The 20,593-nt window shown below is 38.0% G+C and overlaps 2 protein-coding genes across 3 annotated transcripts in view; one reads left to right on the forward strand and one right to left on the reverse strand.

Moving 5' to 3' along the window:
* Positions 1–225: 225 nt before the first annotated feature.
* Positions 226–5,045, forward strand: Il2 (interleukin 2). The gene is made up of 4 exons (XM_027391816.2): positions 226–372; positions 463–522; positions 2,941–3,087; positions 4,932–5,045. The coding sequence occupies exons 1-4, from the start codon at positions 226–228 to the stop codon at positions 5,043–5,045; spliced, it is 468 nt and encodes a 155-aa protein (XP_027247617.1).
* Positions 5,046–14,843: 9,798 nt separating this feature from the next.
* Adad1 (adenosine deaminase domain containing 1) overlaps positions 14,844–20,593 on the reverse strand; it is a 32,941-nt gene continuing 27,191 nt past the window's right edge. For both annotated transcript variants that reach the window (XM_027391817.2, XM_027391818.2), the window contains 2 exons: positions 20,126–20,258; positions 14,844–14,957 (listed from right to left, as the gene is read on the reverse strand). In XM_027391817.2, the coding sequence (XP_027247618.1) occupies positions 14,844–14,957; positions 20,126–20,258 (247 nt within the window). The remainder of the gene's footprint in view (positions 14,958–20,125; positions 20,259–20,593) is intronic.

Below are 20,593 nucleotides of genomic sequence, written 5' to 3' on the forward strand. Positions count from 1 at the left end.
GTATATGGGGGCTTAAAGAAATTCCAGAGAGTCATCAGAAGAGGGAAAACAAAGGTAATGCTTTCTGCCACAGGTAGAGTCTTTGAAAATATGTGTAATATGTAAAACACGCTGACACCCCCGGATTATTTTTCCAGCATTAACAGTATAAATTGCCTCCTATGCTGGAGAGCTGCCTATCACCCTTGCTAATCACTACTCACAGTGGCCTCAAGTACTGCAGGCATGTACACCATGCAGCTTGCATCCTGTCTTGCACTGACGCTCGCACTCCTCGTCAACAGTGCGCCCACTTCAAGCTCTAAAAAGGAAACCCAGCAGCACCTCGAGCAGTTACTGCTGGACTTACAGGTGCTTCTGAAAGGGATCAATGTAAGTGCATGTCCTTCCTGTCTATAGGCACTGTCTTTAGTTTTCTTGCCAAAGGTTGTGTTCTAATAACAATGCATTGTGCTTTCTCAGAATAACAAGAATCCGAAACTCCCCATGATGCTCACGTTTAAATTTTACATGCCCAAGAAGGTAAGTGAGTTTCTATGTTCAATTGGTGCTTTGATGAATTCAAAGTAGCATGTATGTTTGCACAGTGATCAGATGAAAAGTGCCGAATCTGAAGAAAAAGCTTCTTCAATATCTGTGTGTAAAATTTCCTGTTTGATAATGACATTTCTTTTAAATGGCTTTGTCTAAATTTTTCTTATGTATTTGTGTGTCGGGAAAGGGGAAAGGAGAAGAAAACACAGGATAATTGCATTTTGATGCTGGAAAAATTTAAAGACTGTGGTGATTTCTGTTTTATGATCATCCTAGAGATATTTGAATAGATGCATTATTTTAGCTTGTGAAATGTCAAAGTTGACTTCAGAGGGTCTCATTTTATACACATGCTACTGTTGTAAGGAAGATCCCTAAGACTCCATTTTTGAGGAACAGCATATCCAGTACTCACAGCCACTAGGGCAGATGATCTGAAGTGAAGTTCCAGCTCTGCTAGGCTTTAGCTCTCGTGGCCTCGGGAAGTTGCCTATGTTCATACTTACATAAATGACAATTGCATGTTTATAGCTTGGCAGGCTTCAGAGTAGAGTCTAGCCAGCAACACCTAAACATGCTATTGGTGCTAGTGAAGAAAACGTCTGAGACATAAAATACAATTTTGGATTTATATAGTCTTTTTTTTTTAAACCAGGGGACCAGAGAGCTGTAGTATTTCTATATGACTATCTCCCAACATTGAAAGTTTGTTTGGTCTCTTCTGGATGGAGAATGTTGTATGATAAGCAACAGCGCACCCAAGCTCCTAGAGCTACATCAAGAGTAGAAGTTTGCTACAGTCCTGACAGTCAAAAGAGGATGAACAACTTTGGTGCTAGAAAGAGCTTGTTCCAGGATTAATCCAAAGCCTAGAACAACATGGGCTCTAAGGGGACAAAGAGGCAATGCTGTTGACCCACTTCTATAAAGTCAGGGAACTCTGCCTCAAGCTGTTCTATTGGAGAAGAAAAGGAAATGGCCTTAGGTGCTCTCCCAGCTTCATTAGAGTCATGTAATTTTTAACTCCAACACTAAAAACCTAGATAGTTCCGTGAGGGAGCATGCCACACTGAACATGCAGAACTCCTCATAACAAGCTGGAAAGTAATAGGTAGACAAATCCAGAAATGTATGCTGTTGGTCAGACCCCTTCCTCTAAGGATCACTAGATAGACATGAAATCATGTTAATTTAGAGAGTGGTGAAATCTGCAGAAATCTAAGTTTTTAAATAACTATTGAAAACAAGAGGAGTGGGATATAACCTGATTTTCTTTATTTAACCTCCATTCTGTATATACGTAAGATTTTAGAAATAATGGAAGCATTAATTTCAAAGAGTGTAGTGAATGAAAAGGAGTGGCCATGCCACTTTTGATCTACTTACTCACGTGGCTGTGGGGGAGACACAGGTTCTGAGACTTAGTAAAATGGAGATAGCCCAGTTCACCACTTGCTTCTGGAGGACCTGCTGACTTAAAGTGGCTAACTTTTATGGAAATCATAGTGTATTATAGTACTAGACAATATCCTTTCTCACTGTATATATGCATAATATGCATGGTATATATGTATCTACACATTCTTTCAGAAATGTACAGGAGACTTCTCCAAATAATATATCCAAATATTCTAACTTTTTATTTCATTGGGACAAATAGGGCTTTCAAATTATGTATTTTTTTATTTGTGTTTATGTGTGGGGAAGTGCACATATACACATGGAAGTCAGAGGACAAAATGTGAGAGTTGTGACACTCCTTCCACGATGTTGGTCACTGAGATTGAACTCAGGTCATCAAGTCTGATGCCAAGTGCCTTTCCCTTTAGAGCCATCTTTCTAGCCCTGACATATAAAACATCATCTTTAGTAATTGTAGAGAAGTAAAAATTTAAGAAACATTAAATGTGTCTTCCTGTATATCCTGACAATCATCATTCTGGGTCATGATAACCCAATCTGTAAGATTTGGGTCTGTGACAGCTGGCATCCAAGGGCTCCTGTTCCTTGATATTCCGTGATTCTCAACTCTGGGATTATTGGACATTAGAGTGCAGAATGTGAATCTCTCACTTCCACATTCTCTGTGTGACTTCACTGTAGACTGGAAAAGCAGTCTGTACCTGTCACATACATTGTGACAGGGAAATACAGACTTTTGACAAAGTCTAATGAAGCTAGAACAAAGGACTCACTAGAGTGACCTAACAACTAATGTTAACCACAGAGCTTTGAGCTCTTGCTCTTCTAGATTTAGCAAATCCACTACTCCAGTCCCTCTTTACACCAAGAACAGGGAGTAGGTAAAAGCTAAGTGCTGCCTCCTCTTGATTAGATAAACCAGATTACTTTCTGGGTCTTCAGTATACGGCAACCTAGCTGAGAGTTAGCTTATTACTACTCTAGGCCACAGAACTGAAACATCTCCAGTGCCTGGAAGAAGAACTTGGAGCCCTGCAGAGTGTGCTGGATTTGGCTCAAAGCAAAAGCTTTCAGTTGGAAGATACTGAGAATTTCATCAGCAATATCAGAGTAACAGTTGTGAAACTAAAGGTAAGATGTTGCTTTATTGGCTAAGCTGGAAATAAAATAAAGGGGATAAGAATTACATTCTAAAATAGCATGACATTTCTGGGTTTTGTCAGATCCCATGCATTTAATCAGACAAAACTTAAAGTCCGCTGACAGCGTGAATCCTTCCACTGCAGGGTCCCCCCGTCCCCCCCGCGCGCCATCATCTGCGATGGAATTCCAGGAGCACCCTGCTTCTTCTCACATTAGCATAGAATTGGAAATGAGAAGTACCTAGTAGAATTTCACAAGAAACAGGCAGATTTTGCTGCCCTCATATGTTTATCAGACCAGGACCAATGATCTGAAAGGCTTTTCCAGAGAGGCTGTGCTGTCATTGGTGGAAGAACACAGAGATTTGTTTCCCAAAATAGCAGCCATTAAGATGGGCAGAGGAGGACAGTGAGAGCTCATTTCAGGGCTTTATTTTTAAATGCGTAGGAAACATGGACTTTGGTGAGGCAAAGGAGAATCATAGTTCTCTTTTCTCCTTCCATCCGCCAAACAAAATTGTTGAGTTGACAGGTATCCTGAGCAAGCAGCATCATTTTGATTTCTGCAGTAGCAGCAAGCCTCCAAGACGGTGTCAGGCTAGTCCTTTCCAAACAAAATTTTCCATTCACTGCTTTCACCGGAGGCTTGTAACATAGGCCAGGATCCATGTCATCTAGGCGTTGAAAGGCTCAGATCCTTATCTATGCAAAGAAGTCTGCTCTGAAATCTCTGGCCCACAGTAAAAAGGTATGAATATTAGAAGTACATGAAAACTAGGAAAGCATGTTTCAGTCAAGAGCCGCATACTTAAAACACATCCAAGAGGTTTGAACATTTGAGTAGCTATGTAAAGAGGGTCCATAAGATCATGGCAGCTTATTTTTTTTTATTAGTTCAAATTAGGAACAAGCTTGCTTCAGATGTTAATCCCTTCTTCCTTTCCCTCCCCTTCCCTCCAACATCCCACCTGCCCCTAGCCATCCCCCCTCCACTCCCCAGGCAGGGTAAGGCCCTCAAAAGGGGCTCCCCAAAGTCTACCACATCATCCTGGGCCAGGCCTAGGTCCTTCCCCATGTGTCCAGGTCAAGAGAGCATCCCTTCACATGGGATGGGCTCTCAAAATCCCTATGGCAGCTTATTTTAAAAAGAACATTTATTCAAAAGAAAAACTCTGCCTCATTTGACTTACAAGGGATTGCTCAGATTTGAAAAAGCCATCTCATAAATCTGTCAAAATATTTCCTTCTCAGCTTGTCATCTAGAAACAGAGCTAAAATACCTCCTTTGAGCAAAGGAGGTTGGCTTCCAGAAAGCCAATCTACACAACAAATTTGTAACATTTCTACTTATCCAAACTGGGAGAATCATCTGTATTGCTACCAGGGCAGGCCTCTCTATGAAATGTTCTCCAAATTCTCCCAACATACCTTTGTCCTAACCCACTTTGGGTTGTTCCTATTCTGACTTGGGGAAATACCAGACTAATAGAACCTTAAGGTTTAGAAAAGAACATATAATATGTATCATTTCTTTATTCAAACCTAAGTCAATACATAGTTGTGTGCACTTAACAGAGAAAAAGAGGTCAAACAACTGCATTCTCCAGAAGAATTCAATGTTTTCATTCAGATGCTCATTTGTACTCACTCAGGAAAAAATTTATCTCGTATGCTTTTATCATTTGGCATCATAAAAAACACAATCTGACAATTTTGATCATTTAAGAAGTGTGCATGATTATTTAACAAGTGTTAAAAATAAATGCCTACAGAACTTTAGTGAAGAATAACTATGTAAAGTATCTTAGCCTAAAACTTAATATTCTTTTTTAGGGCTCTGAAAACACATTCACGTGTGAATTCGATGATGAGACAGTAACTGTGGTGGAATTTCTGAGCAGATGGATCACCTTCTGTCAAAGCATCATTGCAACAATGACTCAATAATTATGTGCCTCTTATTTACAACACATAGGATTTCTATTTATTTAAATATTTAAAGTCATATTTATTTTGGATGTATTGTTTACTATCTTTTGTAACTATTAGTCTTCAGATGATAAATATGGATCTTTAAAGATTCTTTTGTAAGCCCCAAGGGCTCGAAATGTTTTATTTATCTGAAATTATTTATTATACTGAATTGTTAAATATCATGTCTATCTAGATTCATTAATAAAAATATTTAGAAGAGTTGGTGAATATAAATAATCTCAGATGTCTGTTATTTTTAGGACAGCACAAAGTAAGCTTTAGAATATTTCTCAGTTATTCTTGTGAACTCTATGATGGTCAATGAGCTTACAAGAATCACTCTTCCCTGGAGAAGGATGTAAAATGAGACAAGAACTTTTCAATGTCCTTGCACCCTCCTTTTGAGCATTGATTGGATCTTTAGTTCTGGCAAGAGAAAAGTTTATAAGGCTATAGTATTTTCCTTTCCTTTAAATTTAAACAGGATACTAAACAAAAATCTTGACACTTTTTGTCATAATCTGTGTTGTAAGAAAGCAAAAACAGTCTTGATACTTTATATAGAGACACTGAGTTCACAGTTTTGGATGTTCAAGAACATGTGACAAACTCATGGCAATATGGCATTGCAATTGTGGGAGTATGTGAAGAACACAGACTGTGTGTGTATGTGTGTGTGTGTGTGTGTGTGTGTGTGTGAGAGAGAGAGAGAGAGAGAGAGAGAGAGAGAGAGAGAGAGAGAGAGAGAGAGAGACTTATAACAACCCAATCTTGCAGGAAATAGTCCAGTCCCACATAAACTGACCCTGACCCATTTCCCTGAAGCAACATTTATTCATTCGTGAGGTAAGCCCTAGGCCTAACCTTGCACCAATCCTACCATTACCTGCCACATCCACACCACCATACTGGGAACCAACTTTCCATCACATGAACCTCTGAGGACAAATCAGCACATCTTACAGACTAATATGCCCTCTATAGTTTAACACTGCTCTCTGCCTTTAAGATCCTCACCTGGAGAAACCAAAAGTCCTCTCCTCTTCTCTGGTGTTTCACTGGGTCCTGATAATAGTGAGTATTGGTGGAAGGTCTAAGATTCAGAGGAAGTTCCTCCTCCCTTTGGCTGTGTCTCTTGGCCAAAGAGCCCACCTTCTCTTAAGGCGGTTTTATGGGTATATTTTTTTCCTGGATCTCAGCTTCCCTTCCCCATTTCCTTTAAAGCTGCAGGTACTCTTTAGTTGTTGCTAGCTCTAGGGTACCTGTGCTGACCTTTACAGAGTCCTTGTATCTTGACCAAAGAGTCGCCCGTTTATCAAATCCCGCTTCTCCTTGGGAAGGCCATCTGTTTTCTGCTAGGACTGCAATGTATCAGAAATAGCACCAGGAAATACACCCCAAATAGGACTCTCAAACTGTACTGCTCACATATTGAAGGAACAGGGTAATAGTACCACATGGTATGTCCTAAATCCATGCTACGCCAATGGTAGCACACGATAAAATAAAGCTAAAAGACAAGCACTACATAGTATGTTCTGATTCATGGTGTGCCAATGCCATTTATATAACTAGTTATATAATCTGGTGTTTACTTAAAAATACTTTAAGTAGAGGAATGAACACTTGAATAGGAAGCAGCATATGCTACACAAATACTAACCCTGAACAACAACAGAAACAGAACAAAAACTATAGGTAGCTAGAGCAGAATTTAAAGTAAGAATAGCAGAGATAAAGGCACGATTTTTTAAAATATTTAAAATTTATTTTTAACATTCCAATTCCAGTTCCCCCTTCATTCTCTCCTCCCACTCTTCCATCCTTCCCCCATCTAACCTCCCATCCACTCTTCAGAAAAGGTAAGGCCTGCTCTAGGCTGTCAACTAAGTCTGTCCCATCATCTAGTTGAGGCAGGGCCAATGCCCTCCCCCACCATGTCTGGGCTGAGCAAGGTGTCTCTCCATAGAAAATTGGCTCCACACAGTCAGTTTATGAGTTATAGTTAGATCTTGGTCCCACCGCCAGCGGCCTCATATACTGCCTAAGCTTCACCATTGTCACCTGTATTCTGCAGTCCTAGTTCAGTCCTGTGCTGGTTCCCTAGTTGAAAGTGCAGAGTCAGTGATCTCTCACTAGCTCCGGCCAGCTGATTCTGTGGGTTTCCCCATCATGGTTTTGACTCCTTTGTTCATATTGTCGCTCCTCCCTCACTTCCATTGTACTCCAGGAGCTTGGCCCATTGGTTAGTTGTGGATTTCTGTATCTGCTTCCATCTGTATCTGGAAGAGGGTTCTAGATTCTCTGGGGTTGTGGATTGTAGGCTGGATGTCTTTTTTTTATGTCTGGTATCCACTTATGGGTGAGTACATATGATATTTGTATTTCTGGATCTGTGTTACCTCACTTGGGATTTTTTTCTAGTTCTGTTCATTTTCCTGCAAATTTAAAGATGTCATTGTTTCTTATCACATAAATGTACCATATTTTCTTTACCCATTCTTCAGTTGAGGAGCATCTAGGTTGTTTCCAAGTTCTGGTTATTATGAATAATGCTGCTATGACTATGTTCTTGTGGTGAGAGTGTGCCTCCTTTGGGTATAAGGGCATGATTTTATAATGATCAGATAGTTCATTCAACAAAACATATGCCAGTTCTAAATGTGATCCTTCTAATTGTAGCACAACTTCCAAGGGCACAGACAAAAGCATCTGCATCCAGCTTTAATAGAGCATGGTATCAGAGCAGCCCGCTGTGACTAGCCATGAAAAGGGGACTCTGAACCGCAGGCACTAAGGCAGTGGCCATAGCTGAGCTCCCACAAAAGCACTGCAATTTTGCTTACTTAAGAAACAGAGATTAAGAGTTCAGGCTTACTAAAGCAATCTTGAAGATTGTCTGAACAACAGTAATAGAAAAAGAGGCAACTGAGAGTAGCTACAGAAATATGAAAAAAATATCTAATTTTTGTTTTCTGGGCAATAAACTTATTTTTAGGTACTAGAATCTACAACTCTAAACCAAGAATAATAGTCAGGGAAAGAAAGTACATGGAAACACCATAGCTTCAAAACTAATGATGTTCAGACAAGACTGGAAGGAATCCAGGTTCAATAAACCAGGCTAGAAAAAGCCTTAGACCCCCCCAAGGTGTGTGCTACAAACCAACAAGGCTGTGCCTTAGAAGTTGAAAGCCATGCGGCCTCCCTCCCAAGCCTGTAGAAATAGTAGTTTAACCTATGAGCATAGAACACTCCAGGTCTGCTCCAAAGCTTTAAAAGCCAGCAAGATAGCTCAGCAGTGAAGGCACTTGCTACCAAGCAGGCTGGAAGGAGAGAACTGCTTACCTTCCTCAAGTTGTCCTGTGTTCTCTATAAGGGTACCATGCACAGCAAGACTGTGTCACTGTGTAGTTCAGCCTGGCTTTATACTCATGTTCCTTTTGCTTCTTGCTCTTGAGGGCTGGGTTACAAGTACATATCACCATGCTGGTTCTAGCACCATTTTTACTCAATGGTCTAACATGGTTTTAAACAAGTGTGGTGAATGTGGGAAAACAGTTGAAATGAATATGCTAAATTATTACTCACAGATGTGTAAAGGATATATATGGAATGAGAAATACTAGGATTAATGGCTGGTTTAATTGGATTACTAATAATATGGTTAAAATACACATGTGCTCAATTGTATGTTTATATGTCAGCATCACAAGGAATGTATTTAAAAACAATACTATGTACAATAGAACCCCAAAGATCAGACATCTGGGAATAACTGTAATAAATAGATGCCTGTTAAAATAAGAAAATATTAAGCAACATTAATAGGTAAATAAATTGAGTGATCTATTAGATTACTGAATTATAAGGTTTGATAACTTAAGATGTTAATTCTCCATAAGTCTATAGGATTAATAAAGTTACACTAAATATTCAGTCAGTTTTAAATGGATGTATATGACAAAGGAAAAGAAGGGCTGAGGTGTTGGTATTGGATGTGTTAACAGTTTTAATGCTTAGGTCTTTTGACTACAATCCTATAGAGAAAGCTATGCCAGTTGAAGCAAGGCTACCAATATATAGACAAGATAATGTAAATGGAAGGGATTTGCTTTTCTTTTTAGTAGATTACATATTTGCGGATGTCCTGTTCATCATGTAGGATGTGAATAATGGATCCTGAGCCTATAAAAAGCATAGCTTTTATGAACACATGTGCAAATGTGAAGGAAATCTAGATAGGGTTGATTTACACCTAAAGTTACTATAATAAGGCCTAGTTGGCTGGATGTAGAAAATGCTACAATTTTTTAAATGTCATTTTTAGTGAGTGCACAGATGGCTGTGAACAGTGTTACTAATGAGCCAAAGTATAATGTGTCAGAATAGTACTATTATTTGAAGTAAGTGGGTAAAATCAGATTATTAAGATTCCTGCAACAACTACAGTACTTGAGTGAAGGAGTTAATAATAAAATTAGGAGGATAATGTGGAGGGTTCTAATGTAGATTCTCATGTATATGGGTAGCATCCTGTTAATATGATTAGTAAGTTTGCCTCATTGAGCTATAATAATTATGTATCAAGTGCCTCCGAGTTCTAGCCTTGGGGTTCTCTCAGGGTACAGGATGGAAGCTAAATAGCAAACAGGTAGGGCTGACTAAAAGTATCTGAGGGCAAATTAATTAGTTCATACTGGAGTCATTCTCATAGTGTCTCTTTATTTTCCAAAAGTTCTCCCTGATCCCGTAAGGTTTCCAGTTTATATACCCATACCGATACAATTGGAAACTCTGTGACAATAGCAAGGATACCAGGCATACATATCTCAGGGCCAGGAAGGCAGATAAGATCTTTCAAAAGCAGGTACCTCATGTCTCAGAAGATATGTGACTTGTAAAATGTTCAGGCAAACTTAAGAGGCAGTAAGGATTAAGGGAGTTAGTATGTAAAACTATATTTGTGTGGTTAGTTAAGCAAGAAGTTTGTAATTGGTACTTGTAGAAAAAGAGGAGGGGAAGAGATTCTGTAGCTCTGTGCTTTCTATGCATTGGCTTTTGCTTTTGTGGCAGCTGGGAACACAGCATTTGTGGTAACCGTGGCAACCTGGATAAGCTGTGGGAGGAAAAACAGGTCACATTTGATATGCATTAGCATTTTTGCCAAATGTTAGCTGATTAAAGGGGACTTCTCGGTGCTATACCAAAGGGAAAAGCTAAAGTTATGTAGTGTGAGATCCAGAGGCTGCTGTTTCCAGCTGCAGGGTAAGCAGTGGGGCGCCCTTTACTGCCAAGTGAGAAGAAATTCCTTTCTCTGGGGTCTTTTTGAGAATACAAAGCACCCAGTATATATTCTATATATTAAGAGTGTACAGGGAAATGGAATCATCCTCCTGACTTCCCATAGATAGATATACCCAGTAGATGGAACATTTTCCTGAGATAAACATACACAAGCTGTGGGAAACACCCAAAGCTGTTTGTATGGAAGAGATGAAATGATTCCATGGTCCTGCCAAGTGGAACTCCCTTATCAGCCTGTTGAATATTGGTTATCCTGCTGTATTTCTCATGGCCCTTGACAATGTACAGAATACAAGTTAGTAATAAGAATGTTTACACCTATAAGCATGAGGGAAAAATTAGAAAATCAACAATGTAAGCCTTAAAAATTTATAAACATATACAAACTTAAAACAGTCAAGGTATTTTTGAAGAAAAAGAATTCATACAAGCAACAGGTGGCTGGCACCTTTTTTTGAAAGTATACAACACTGGGACAGAAATATGGTCCCATAGATAAGAACTCTTGTCCTGAAAGCCTGAATACCTGGGTTCTATCCTAGGAACATACAACAGAAGGAGAAAACTAGTTCCATATGGAAGGGGAGGTTCACTCCCAAGTTGTCATTTGACCTGCACACACATTCGCACACAATATAGTGGGGTTTTTTTTTAACTACACAACACCGTCCACAAAGTACTCTTGTTTCACAAACTGATATCTAGATTGAATAGATATCAGTTGGTTTCAGAAAAACGAAATAGGCTGGTAAGTGTTATTGGAGGGGATGAAACAGACAAGACTAAGATTGTGGGAAACTCTACAGAAGATTCAGTATTTTGGGCATATTCAATTAAAAAGAAAAAGTGATAGGAAACCTGTTGATTAATACTTAGCAGCTAAATCCCACTATACAAATTGTCAGGAGCCATGGCAAAAGTAACCTTGGACCTGTAAGAGACTTGGGCAGAAGACTGCCAGCATTTTAAGAACAATCCTTTATGTTAAAAGAATAGCTGCCTTTAATTCTTCCCTCCTGATACATAGCTTTTGGGCCCACAGAAGTAGCTTATAGAAAGAAAGATACATTTCATGGTCAGGTTTCCTAGTAACACCCACCCCCACCCCGTAATTCTTTTTTGTTTTGTTTTGTTTTTCAAGACAGGGTTTTCTCTGTGGCTTTTGGAGGCTGTCCTGGAACTAGCTCTTGCTCTTGTAGACCAGGCTGGTCTTGAACTCACAGAGATCCACCTGCCTCTGCATCCCAAGTGCTGGGATTAAAGGTGTGTGTCACCAATGCCCGGCGCCACCCCGTAATTCTAACAAGCCTTTTGTCCTCTGACTAACACCTGCACTGTCCAACCTTGGTAGCATCCTGCACTTTCCGCTTACCTTCAAGGACTCATGCACAGGGACATTCCTCAGTCTGGTTATCAGGCAAATAGTCTCAAACGACCTCTCTGCCTGCCAAGCTCCCTGCTTGGCACCCCTATATAAGGTCCCTGTGAAAAATAAAAAAATTGCAGCTTGATCAGAAACCTGTTTTGCTGTCTGGTTCTTTGTGCCTGCCCGACTCTCTCTTTCCAGGTTCTTTGGTGACTGCAACACATAGGGGTGTGAGCTCAAGTGGTGCCCCCCAGGCTGGGGCAACAAACGTTATGCCAATTCTGGTTCCAGTAGTCTACACATATTATGGTGTACTAATTGACTCATAGTTATGTACCCAAACATACTTTTACCTTTTACCTTTCATGAAGTAACAAGATGGATATTTGCTCCAACATGAAATGGTTGAGGAAGTTTGGCTGATCTTATATTACCCACATTTAAAAACTGCTAAAGTGAGATGATGGGTAAATGGAGACTCTTTTACTGTTCTCTACTTTTTTTAATTCTCACAATTTCTGAGATGAAGAAGGAACAGGGGTGTACTCAGTTGGCACAGTGCTTGCCAAGTATGCATGAAATTCTGGGTTCAGTTGAGAACCAAGTGTGGTGGTGCGTACCTATAATTCCAACATTTGAGAAGTGGAGCCACACAGATAAGTTCATCCTTGGCTATACTGTAAGCTTAAAGCCATCCTGTAGATGAGATCCTTTCTCAAACAAACCAGAACTCTGAAACCTTTTTATTTTCACAATAGAAAAAAAATTCAAACATTTCATTTCCCAACATAAACCCTTCAAGAGCTTCTTTCTCCCTGTTTGCTAGACTTGACTCTGAATTTTTCCTCCAGTGTTCTGCATGCTAGCCCCTAAGTGCCATAACATTTCTTGTGTAATCATTGCTTCAGCGTTTTCCAAGCAGAATGCATATTACCTATTTCCATCTGCCAAATGTTACCTATCCTTCAATGCTTGCCTCAGACAGCAGAACCATGGAGCTAAAGGAGGACTTAGCTGTAGATCAACTATTTTAGTTAGTGAATTTGAACTAACTTGTGAGTGGAAGTTTAAAAGTCTGATTTTAGAAGCTTTTTCAAGTGAACTATCTTGCAGATCTCAATAGATTACAAAGATAGGGCAAAAGGTAGAGTTGTTTTTGATAAGACAATCAGGGTCCTCAAGCCATAATATCTAAATGATGAATGAAAACCACAAAGATAAACTTCATCCTTGAATGGTAGGAGCTTGAGCTAGAAGATTAAATTCCCTCCAACAGTCACAGCCAAATGGGCCCAGGCTGCCTTCAGGTTCACCTCCTTCCACTCTTGTGACTCACTGCCTTATACCAAACTGCTTTCTCCTTATCCCTTATAAAGTCTCCCGTTGGTACCCTATCTAAACATAGACTCCTTTTCTCTAAGCCAAGACACCTATGAGTAGAAATAGCATCTAGAAACATTCAATGACTAGGTTCCGGGTAAAAAGTTCTATGAGAGATGAAGAGTTGGCTCAGCAGTTACAAGTATAATACTGGTCTTGCAGAAGACAGGCATTTGATCCCCAGAACCCAGAGCAGGCAGCTCACAATCAACTGTAACTCTAGCTCCAGGGGATCTGACCTCTTCTAGACTCTATGGGTACTTGCACTCATGTGCAAATCTCCTCTGCAACTGAAAGTAAAATTTAACTTAAAAAACAAGTTCTGTCTGAGAAGCAACTGGACATATTTATTTTCCCCTCAAAAGAAATTTTTTTTTTCTGATTCTCATTTCAGGATAGCACTAGGACCCTTGACTTCCCAGACTTTAGAGATTAACCATCTGCTGCTTCCCAGATGTTATAAATGTGAGGGGCCAAGAGAAGGTGAGGCGTTTCAAGTTTTTAAAGGAAATTTTACCATTAAGTAGCAAAATCAAAGAAATAAAGGCTGACATTTTGCCTTGAAAAGAAGCAAGTTGTAACAAGATTAAAAAATATTTATAAGGAAATGCCAACTAAATAAGCAAAAATAATCATAAATATCACACAGTCAACTAAGATGTAATTTGTTAATATAGTTATGTTGAACCATAAGAAACTGCCCATATTTTAATCATTTTTATCCTATAAAATACAATTTCCCATGGTTCAACTTAGTAAGTAGAGTCTAGACCACCCAGAGACATCAATGTCTTTACAGAATGGTTTCAATACACAAAGTAGAATGTTCTCATGAGAGCCAACAGTTTGTGTAGGGTGAGTTGGACTCATACATTTAGTAAACATAAGATAAGAGGGACACATCTGAGAACCAAAGATGCTTGATAAAGCTATGACTGAAAAGAAATAAAGTAAAAATACTATGTGGAACAAACAATTACACTAAAAATACCTAAGGGATTAAAGCTGTCCCTTTGATCTAACTACCGTATAAACAAAAATGTACTATGCTCAACAATATTTTATTTTCATATAAAATAAACCCTATAGGTCACTTAAAATGGGAACTCCTTTTTAAAGAATATATGAAAATCAACCATTAATCATAAACCAGACTCTTTCCTAATATGATTAGGATTTTTAGGTATTTTTATGTGGAATATACAGATTGACATTCTAATTACTGGTTTTCTACCACCTAGCATGGTGAGTGGCATGGATCATACACTCAGATGCCTGCTAAACTAATCAGTAAGCTAGTATTATTTTTATTCTTGACTTACACTTTTAATTATAAAAACCTATAGTGGGATACCAGACACAATGTTGGATATTGTATCTGTATGGATAAATTTAAAGACAAAGGAAATGAGTTCTCTTTTAAACTGTAAAAAGTTAGTGACTTCTTAAACAATAAAAGAGCTATAATAATTTTATGTCTATAAAATAAATGGAAAATGTCTACATGTTTAATCAGGTAATTCTTTTTATAAAAGGCAAAGGAGCATGATGTTTCAATACAAGGTGACATGGGTATTTACACATTTTTAGCAATGTCTGGGCATTGTTGTTGCAAGGCTTCTACTGTGAAGGCTGAAGCCTCCACATTTTAAAACATTTTTACCAGTCAAACGCATCAAAAATAAAAGATTTTTTAATATGACAATGTGCTGTCTAATTCACATACTAAATTGCTCTATACAGGGAGACTTCACAATCCAGGAGCCATAGCCATGCTGCTGCAAGTAGGACTTCAATAGTGCTTTAGCTTCTTGATAGGGTCCAGACATACACTAGAGAGAGAGAAAATTAAATCAAATTGGCCTACAAAATAAATAACCCCATATTGCTAAACATCATGTTTTTGTAAAAAAACAAATGACAAAAACTCTGAATTCCTGTACTAATTTAAAACAATTATTTCCCAACAGGCCTAAAAAGGTGGTTTTGCTTATTTAACATTTTAATTAAGTATAAACAAATTCATGACAGAAAAACTGAAAGAAGAAACACAAAAGTGTGACCTATAACTATAGATAACTATCATTGCTATTTTCATGTGTCCTCATTTTCTATAAACATATATATATATATATATATATATATATATATATATATATTTAAAATGCAACCTTTTATGATTTTTTTTATAAAACTCACCCACTGCAAGTGCACAATCTGGTCTTTGTTAAAGTTACTGAGATGTGCAAATGTTACCAAAATCTAGTAGTAAACTTCCCACCTCTAACTATTCCATTGTGCCTGCCTGCAGTCAGTCTGTACCCCTATCTTTGGCCCTAGCCTCAGGCAACTACACATCTTCCTGTCTCTAGATTTATTTTCCTGGAAGTTTCATATAAGTTGATTAATACAGTAAGCACTCTACTATGTCAGGCTAGTACAATATTTTCCAATTCATGCTATTTTATATGTCAGGGTTAGTTTTTTATTGTAGATTAATATCATTGTGTAAGTCTATCTGTCCATTCACCTGCTTATGAACTTGCATTGTTTCCAGTTTTTCCTATTAGGAAAATGCTGTTATAAACATTTATGCAAGTTTTGTTTCTTGAAAATACCAGTGGCACTGCTGATTCACATAGAAAGTATGTTTACTTTTTGGTGGTGGGAGAAGCCAAATTGTTTTCCAAAGTGGCTGTACCATTTTTCAATCTCATTGTAATGCATGCAGCTTCATTTCTCCAACTGATCAATAGCATATGGTGTGGTCCATTTTCTGGACTACAACTGTTCAATTAGGTTTAGGGAAAGAAACTGACTCCATCAAAGAGAAGTGTAACAGCAAGTGCTGACTAAGAAGCTGAAATTACCCAGCCCTGGCTAGGAAAACTGGCCAATGTGACTGAATTACAGTGTTCAGTGTAATCAGCTTTATTTTGAAGACTATGTCATCTATGACTTAAAGAGAAGTTAAAAAGCTGGCTATAAATGAAAACCAATGTTCATTCATTTACTACCCCAAAATCCTATGATCATCAAAAGAACCATACAAAAATCTATTTTTTTTCTTGTGATTTATAAAGGAAACAATGAAGTCTGGATGAAAGCACATAAACTGACAGCATGATCTACTGTATGTGTATTTTTGTTGTCTGGAGACAAGATCCTTCTATGTAACTCAGGCTGATCTCAAATTCATGATCTTCCTGTCTCAGTCTCTCAAGTACTTAAGATGTGATCTATTCCTGATAGAGGCTGTGAACGTGTTGAAATGACAATGAAGAATTTAGAATATTACTTAAAGTTACTTGATTAACAGTGGCAAGGTTTGAATGAAGTTCTACTTGGTTTAAAATGCTATAAAACATGCTGGATGGAAATCTTGAATCAAAGGATTAATGCAATAAATCTCATTGCTATCTTGAGAAACTGTAGCCATTCCAGCACGTGGGAAATGGAGGAAGGATGATTGCTGAGAGTTAGGCTAGCCTGGATTATGTACTGAGGCCCTATTTCTTTTCTTTTCTTTCTTTTTTTTTTATTAGTTCTAGTTAGGGAACAAGCTTATTTCAAGTCCCTTCTCCCTCTCCCTCCCCTCACCCCCAAACTTCCTCCCCCACCCCAGCCCCCCCACCCATCCACCCACCACTCCCCAGGCAGGGTAGGGCCCTCAACGGGGGCTCTGCAAAGTCCACCAAGTCTTCCTATGCTGGTCCTGGGCCCTTCCCCATGTGTCCAGGGCCAGAGTGTAACCCTTCATATGGGATGGGCTCTCAAAGTCCCTTCTTGCACCAGGGAAAAATACTAATCCACCACCAGAGGCTCCCTGGAGTGCAGAGGCCTCCTTATTGACATCCATGTTCAGGGGTCTGGATCAGTCTTGTATGGGCCTCCTGGACAGCATCTGGGGTCGATGTGCTGAGGCCCTATTTCTAAACAGCAGCCATCTATATGAAAGCAATGCCCTCCACTGACAAAGCAACTCACTAAGTTTTGTTGTTGTTTTTAGAAATATTTAAAAATGTTTTAAAGAAATGATACTACCAACAAACTTAATAGGCTACAGTATTATGTAATATTATACAGTATTGCACACATGACCATACAACTCTGTGTGACTCCCTGTACTGTCTAGAACAAATCTGCAGTTTCTAAGGTATGTCTAGCTTAAATTGTGAAACAGGTAAGTTTTCAACTTTGTTTTTGCTCAAAATTGCTCTGATTTTCTATGACTTCTGGATTTTGCTGTCAACCTCACAACCAGCACATTTTTTACACAAATGTTTGCAGCAACATTAATTTCTGCTCTGAAGCAGTAGATTAAGTTTGAAGACATGTGACATCCTAACAACAATTAGAATTCTAATTCATGAATTTGTTATATCCTCTCATTTATTTACATCTTCTTTATTTCTTTCACCAATGTTTTATCATTTCTAGTATACAAGTCTTATAGCTCTTTTGTTAAATTTATTACTGTGTGTGTAGCTGTGTATTTGCTATTGTGTGAAACGGCTTTCCAAAATAGATTTTTGGAATATTCATTCTTAGAGTGTAATTGCAGCCAGACGGTGGTGGCGCACACCTTTAGTCCCAGCACTTGGGAGGCAGAGGTAGGCGGATCTCTATGAGTTAGCGACCATCCTGGTCTACAAGAGCAGTTCCAGGACAGCCTCCAAAGCCACAGAGAAACCCTGTCTTGAAAAAACAAAAAACAAAAAAAAAAAAAACAAAAAAAGAGAATGTAATTACATAATTTCTTTTTTTTATGTTGTTCTTGTACAGGAGCTGGAGAGATGGCTCAGAGTTAAGAGTGCTCAATGCGTTTCCAGAAGACTCACATCAGCTGCTCACAGCCACCTTAACTCCAGCTCCAAGGAATCTGACACCCTCTTCTGGTCTCCACAGGTAACTTATTAACAAACAGCTGTTGGAAATCCTACACAATGGATTCTTGTGACTTGTAATGAAGAGACTTTTTTTTCATTTCAGCATTCAATAATTCATTTATACTCCTTTGATCACTAACAGATTAAATTTTTTTCTCTTAGTGAACCAATTTTAGATTTCATTTATTTTTCTGTTAATTTTATTTCAAATTTCATTGATTTCCACTCTGATCCATATTATTTATTTCATTTTATTTATTTTTGTGTTCCCATCCCCCACTTTTATTTTAACCAGTTTCTTGAGTTGGAAGCTTAAATAACTGATTTTAGGATTCTTTTCTAATGTAAGCATTTAATTAAATCTATAAAATTTCCCTATTTCTTTAATCATCCATGAATTTTAACATATCTTTTTAAAACTTATTCTAAGATATTTCTTAGTTTTTCTGAAAGTTCTTTTTCCCTACAAACAATTGGTAATTCGTAAGTTAATTTCCAAATATATAGCAATTTCCCAGATTTTACTCTACTGTTAATTGATATTTTAGTGCTACAGTGGCCAAAACATTTTCTATGATGTTTATGGTTTATTTTTAAGTCCTCCTGCTTTTACTGTGAGGTCTGTCTTCATCAGGTATACAACTGCTATGGTCTCATCCTAGTTTTTAATTCTATTTTATTTTTACACTATGCCTAGAATCCCAGTGGTTACTGTATTTCTATAGTTTAGGGATAAATGATTTAGTAACAGCAGATTTTGTTCACAAACAAATTAGACCTGCAAAGGCTTCTGCCTTCTTCTGGAAAACTTGCATGAAGAAGTGGGTATATTTAATATTGCATCTATATTTAAGTATCTTTTGGCTTTTGTTAATTGCCTGTTTTTCTTGAACCTATCTGTCCTCTCTTTGGCTCTATAAATATATATATATATATATATATATATATATATATATATATAGGCTTATAGTTGATATTACTGCTCTGCAGCTCAAAAGTATGGTTTGGTCATTTTAGTGCTGGCAAAAATTAAGAGACTTTCATATAACACTGTATTATTAAAATCAGAAAATTAAAATACTGATGATAACATGGAAGTGTGCACATGTCATAGTAAATGAAAGCAGAATAAAAGTAGAATCCAGTATTGCTGTGACTTTAGCTCAATGCTTGCTTTACATGTGCAAGCAATATTAACTATTAATTTATTCATCCTGTCCCCAAAAATTTGTTTAGAAAGAAAAAAATCTGTATTGCCTGCTAAATCATGTCCAAATTAGGGTTTTGAGTTAAACTTATTTTGATAGATGTACTATTTTAAGACTTAACATTCCACAGTTAATAATGCAAAGCAGAGTAAAAGTTTTATTACCTTTGTTTCTCTGGGTATAACAAAAAGATGTTAAACAATATTGTCAAAATAAGTTTGATAATATGTTATATTCAGAACTACTTAACAAATTTTTGCTATCTCCATAGATCCACCATATTATTGTCTTTAGCTGTACTGTTGGGGAATATTATTTTAAGGTGTATTACATTTGTTTAGCTATGGAACATTTGTTTTAATGATGCAAAGATGTGTTGCATTCCTCTGTGTTGCGTTTAACTTTGTGAAGCTGTGATACTTTGCCTGTCTAAAACACCTGATGGTCCAATAAAGAGCTGAACCGTCACTAGTGAGGCAGGAGAAAGGATAGGCAGGGCTGGTTGTCAGGCAGAGGGTATAAATAGGAGGAGAAATCAGGGCTAGGAGAAGCAGCAGCAAGAGAACTAGAAGAGGAAGACACCAAGGGCCAGCCACCCAGCCAGCTGCAGAATAAGTATGAAAGTAAGATATACAGAAGTAAGAAAAGGGAAAAGTCCAGAGGCAAAAGGTAGGTGGGAAAATTTAAGTTAACAAAAGCTGGCAAGAAACAAGCCAAGCCAAGCTAAGGCTGGGCATCTGGGCATTTATAAGAAAGAATAAGCCACCGTGTGTGTGTGTGTGTGTGTGTGTGTGTGTGTGTGTGTTTATTTGGGAACTGGGTGGTGGGCCCCCCAAAAGCCAAAAGAGTAAGAGTAAAGAGTAAAAAATAACTGAAAGCACTGCACTTCTATGGTCACCTTACCTTAGCTGCATGGTATGTCCGAGCTTCAAGTAAATCATCTGTTTTAGCTTCCTTGGCAAGCAGATTAAATCGACTTAACATTGCAGCCTTACAAAGCCGACTTGCCATTGACAAACCACTTTTAAATGGGGAACTAAAGTCAAAAGGAATGAAACACGAAGTAATCATAGTTAATGATTTATGTTGGCAATTGTAGGGATTAAATAACAGTTCACAAATATTTATGATCCCAATTAGGCAGAAGAATGCATGTAGTGGAGCTTTATTTTAGATAAGAACTATCCTGTGTACTTAACTGCTGTCAGAAGCTAATTTAACTTATTACTGTATTACATCAAAGGTTAAAACAGAATATTTGTATTTGAATACTTCTGTCATTTGAAGTAAAATTAACCTACGATAATACAAATCAAAAAAGTTATTGTCCCATGTTTGACTGAAAGGGAGGATGGAAATACCACACCTGCT

This window comes from Cricetulus griseus, assembly GCF_003668045.3.
Source record: "Cricetulus griseus strain 17A/GY chromosome 1 unlocalized genomic scaffold, alternate assembly CriGri-PICRH-1.0 chr1_0, whole genome shotgun sequence".
In the NCBI taxonomy this organism is placed as follows: Eukaryota; Metazoa; Chordata; class Mammalia; order Rodentia; family Cricetidae; genus Cricetulus; species Cricetulus griseus.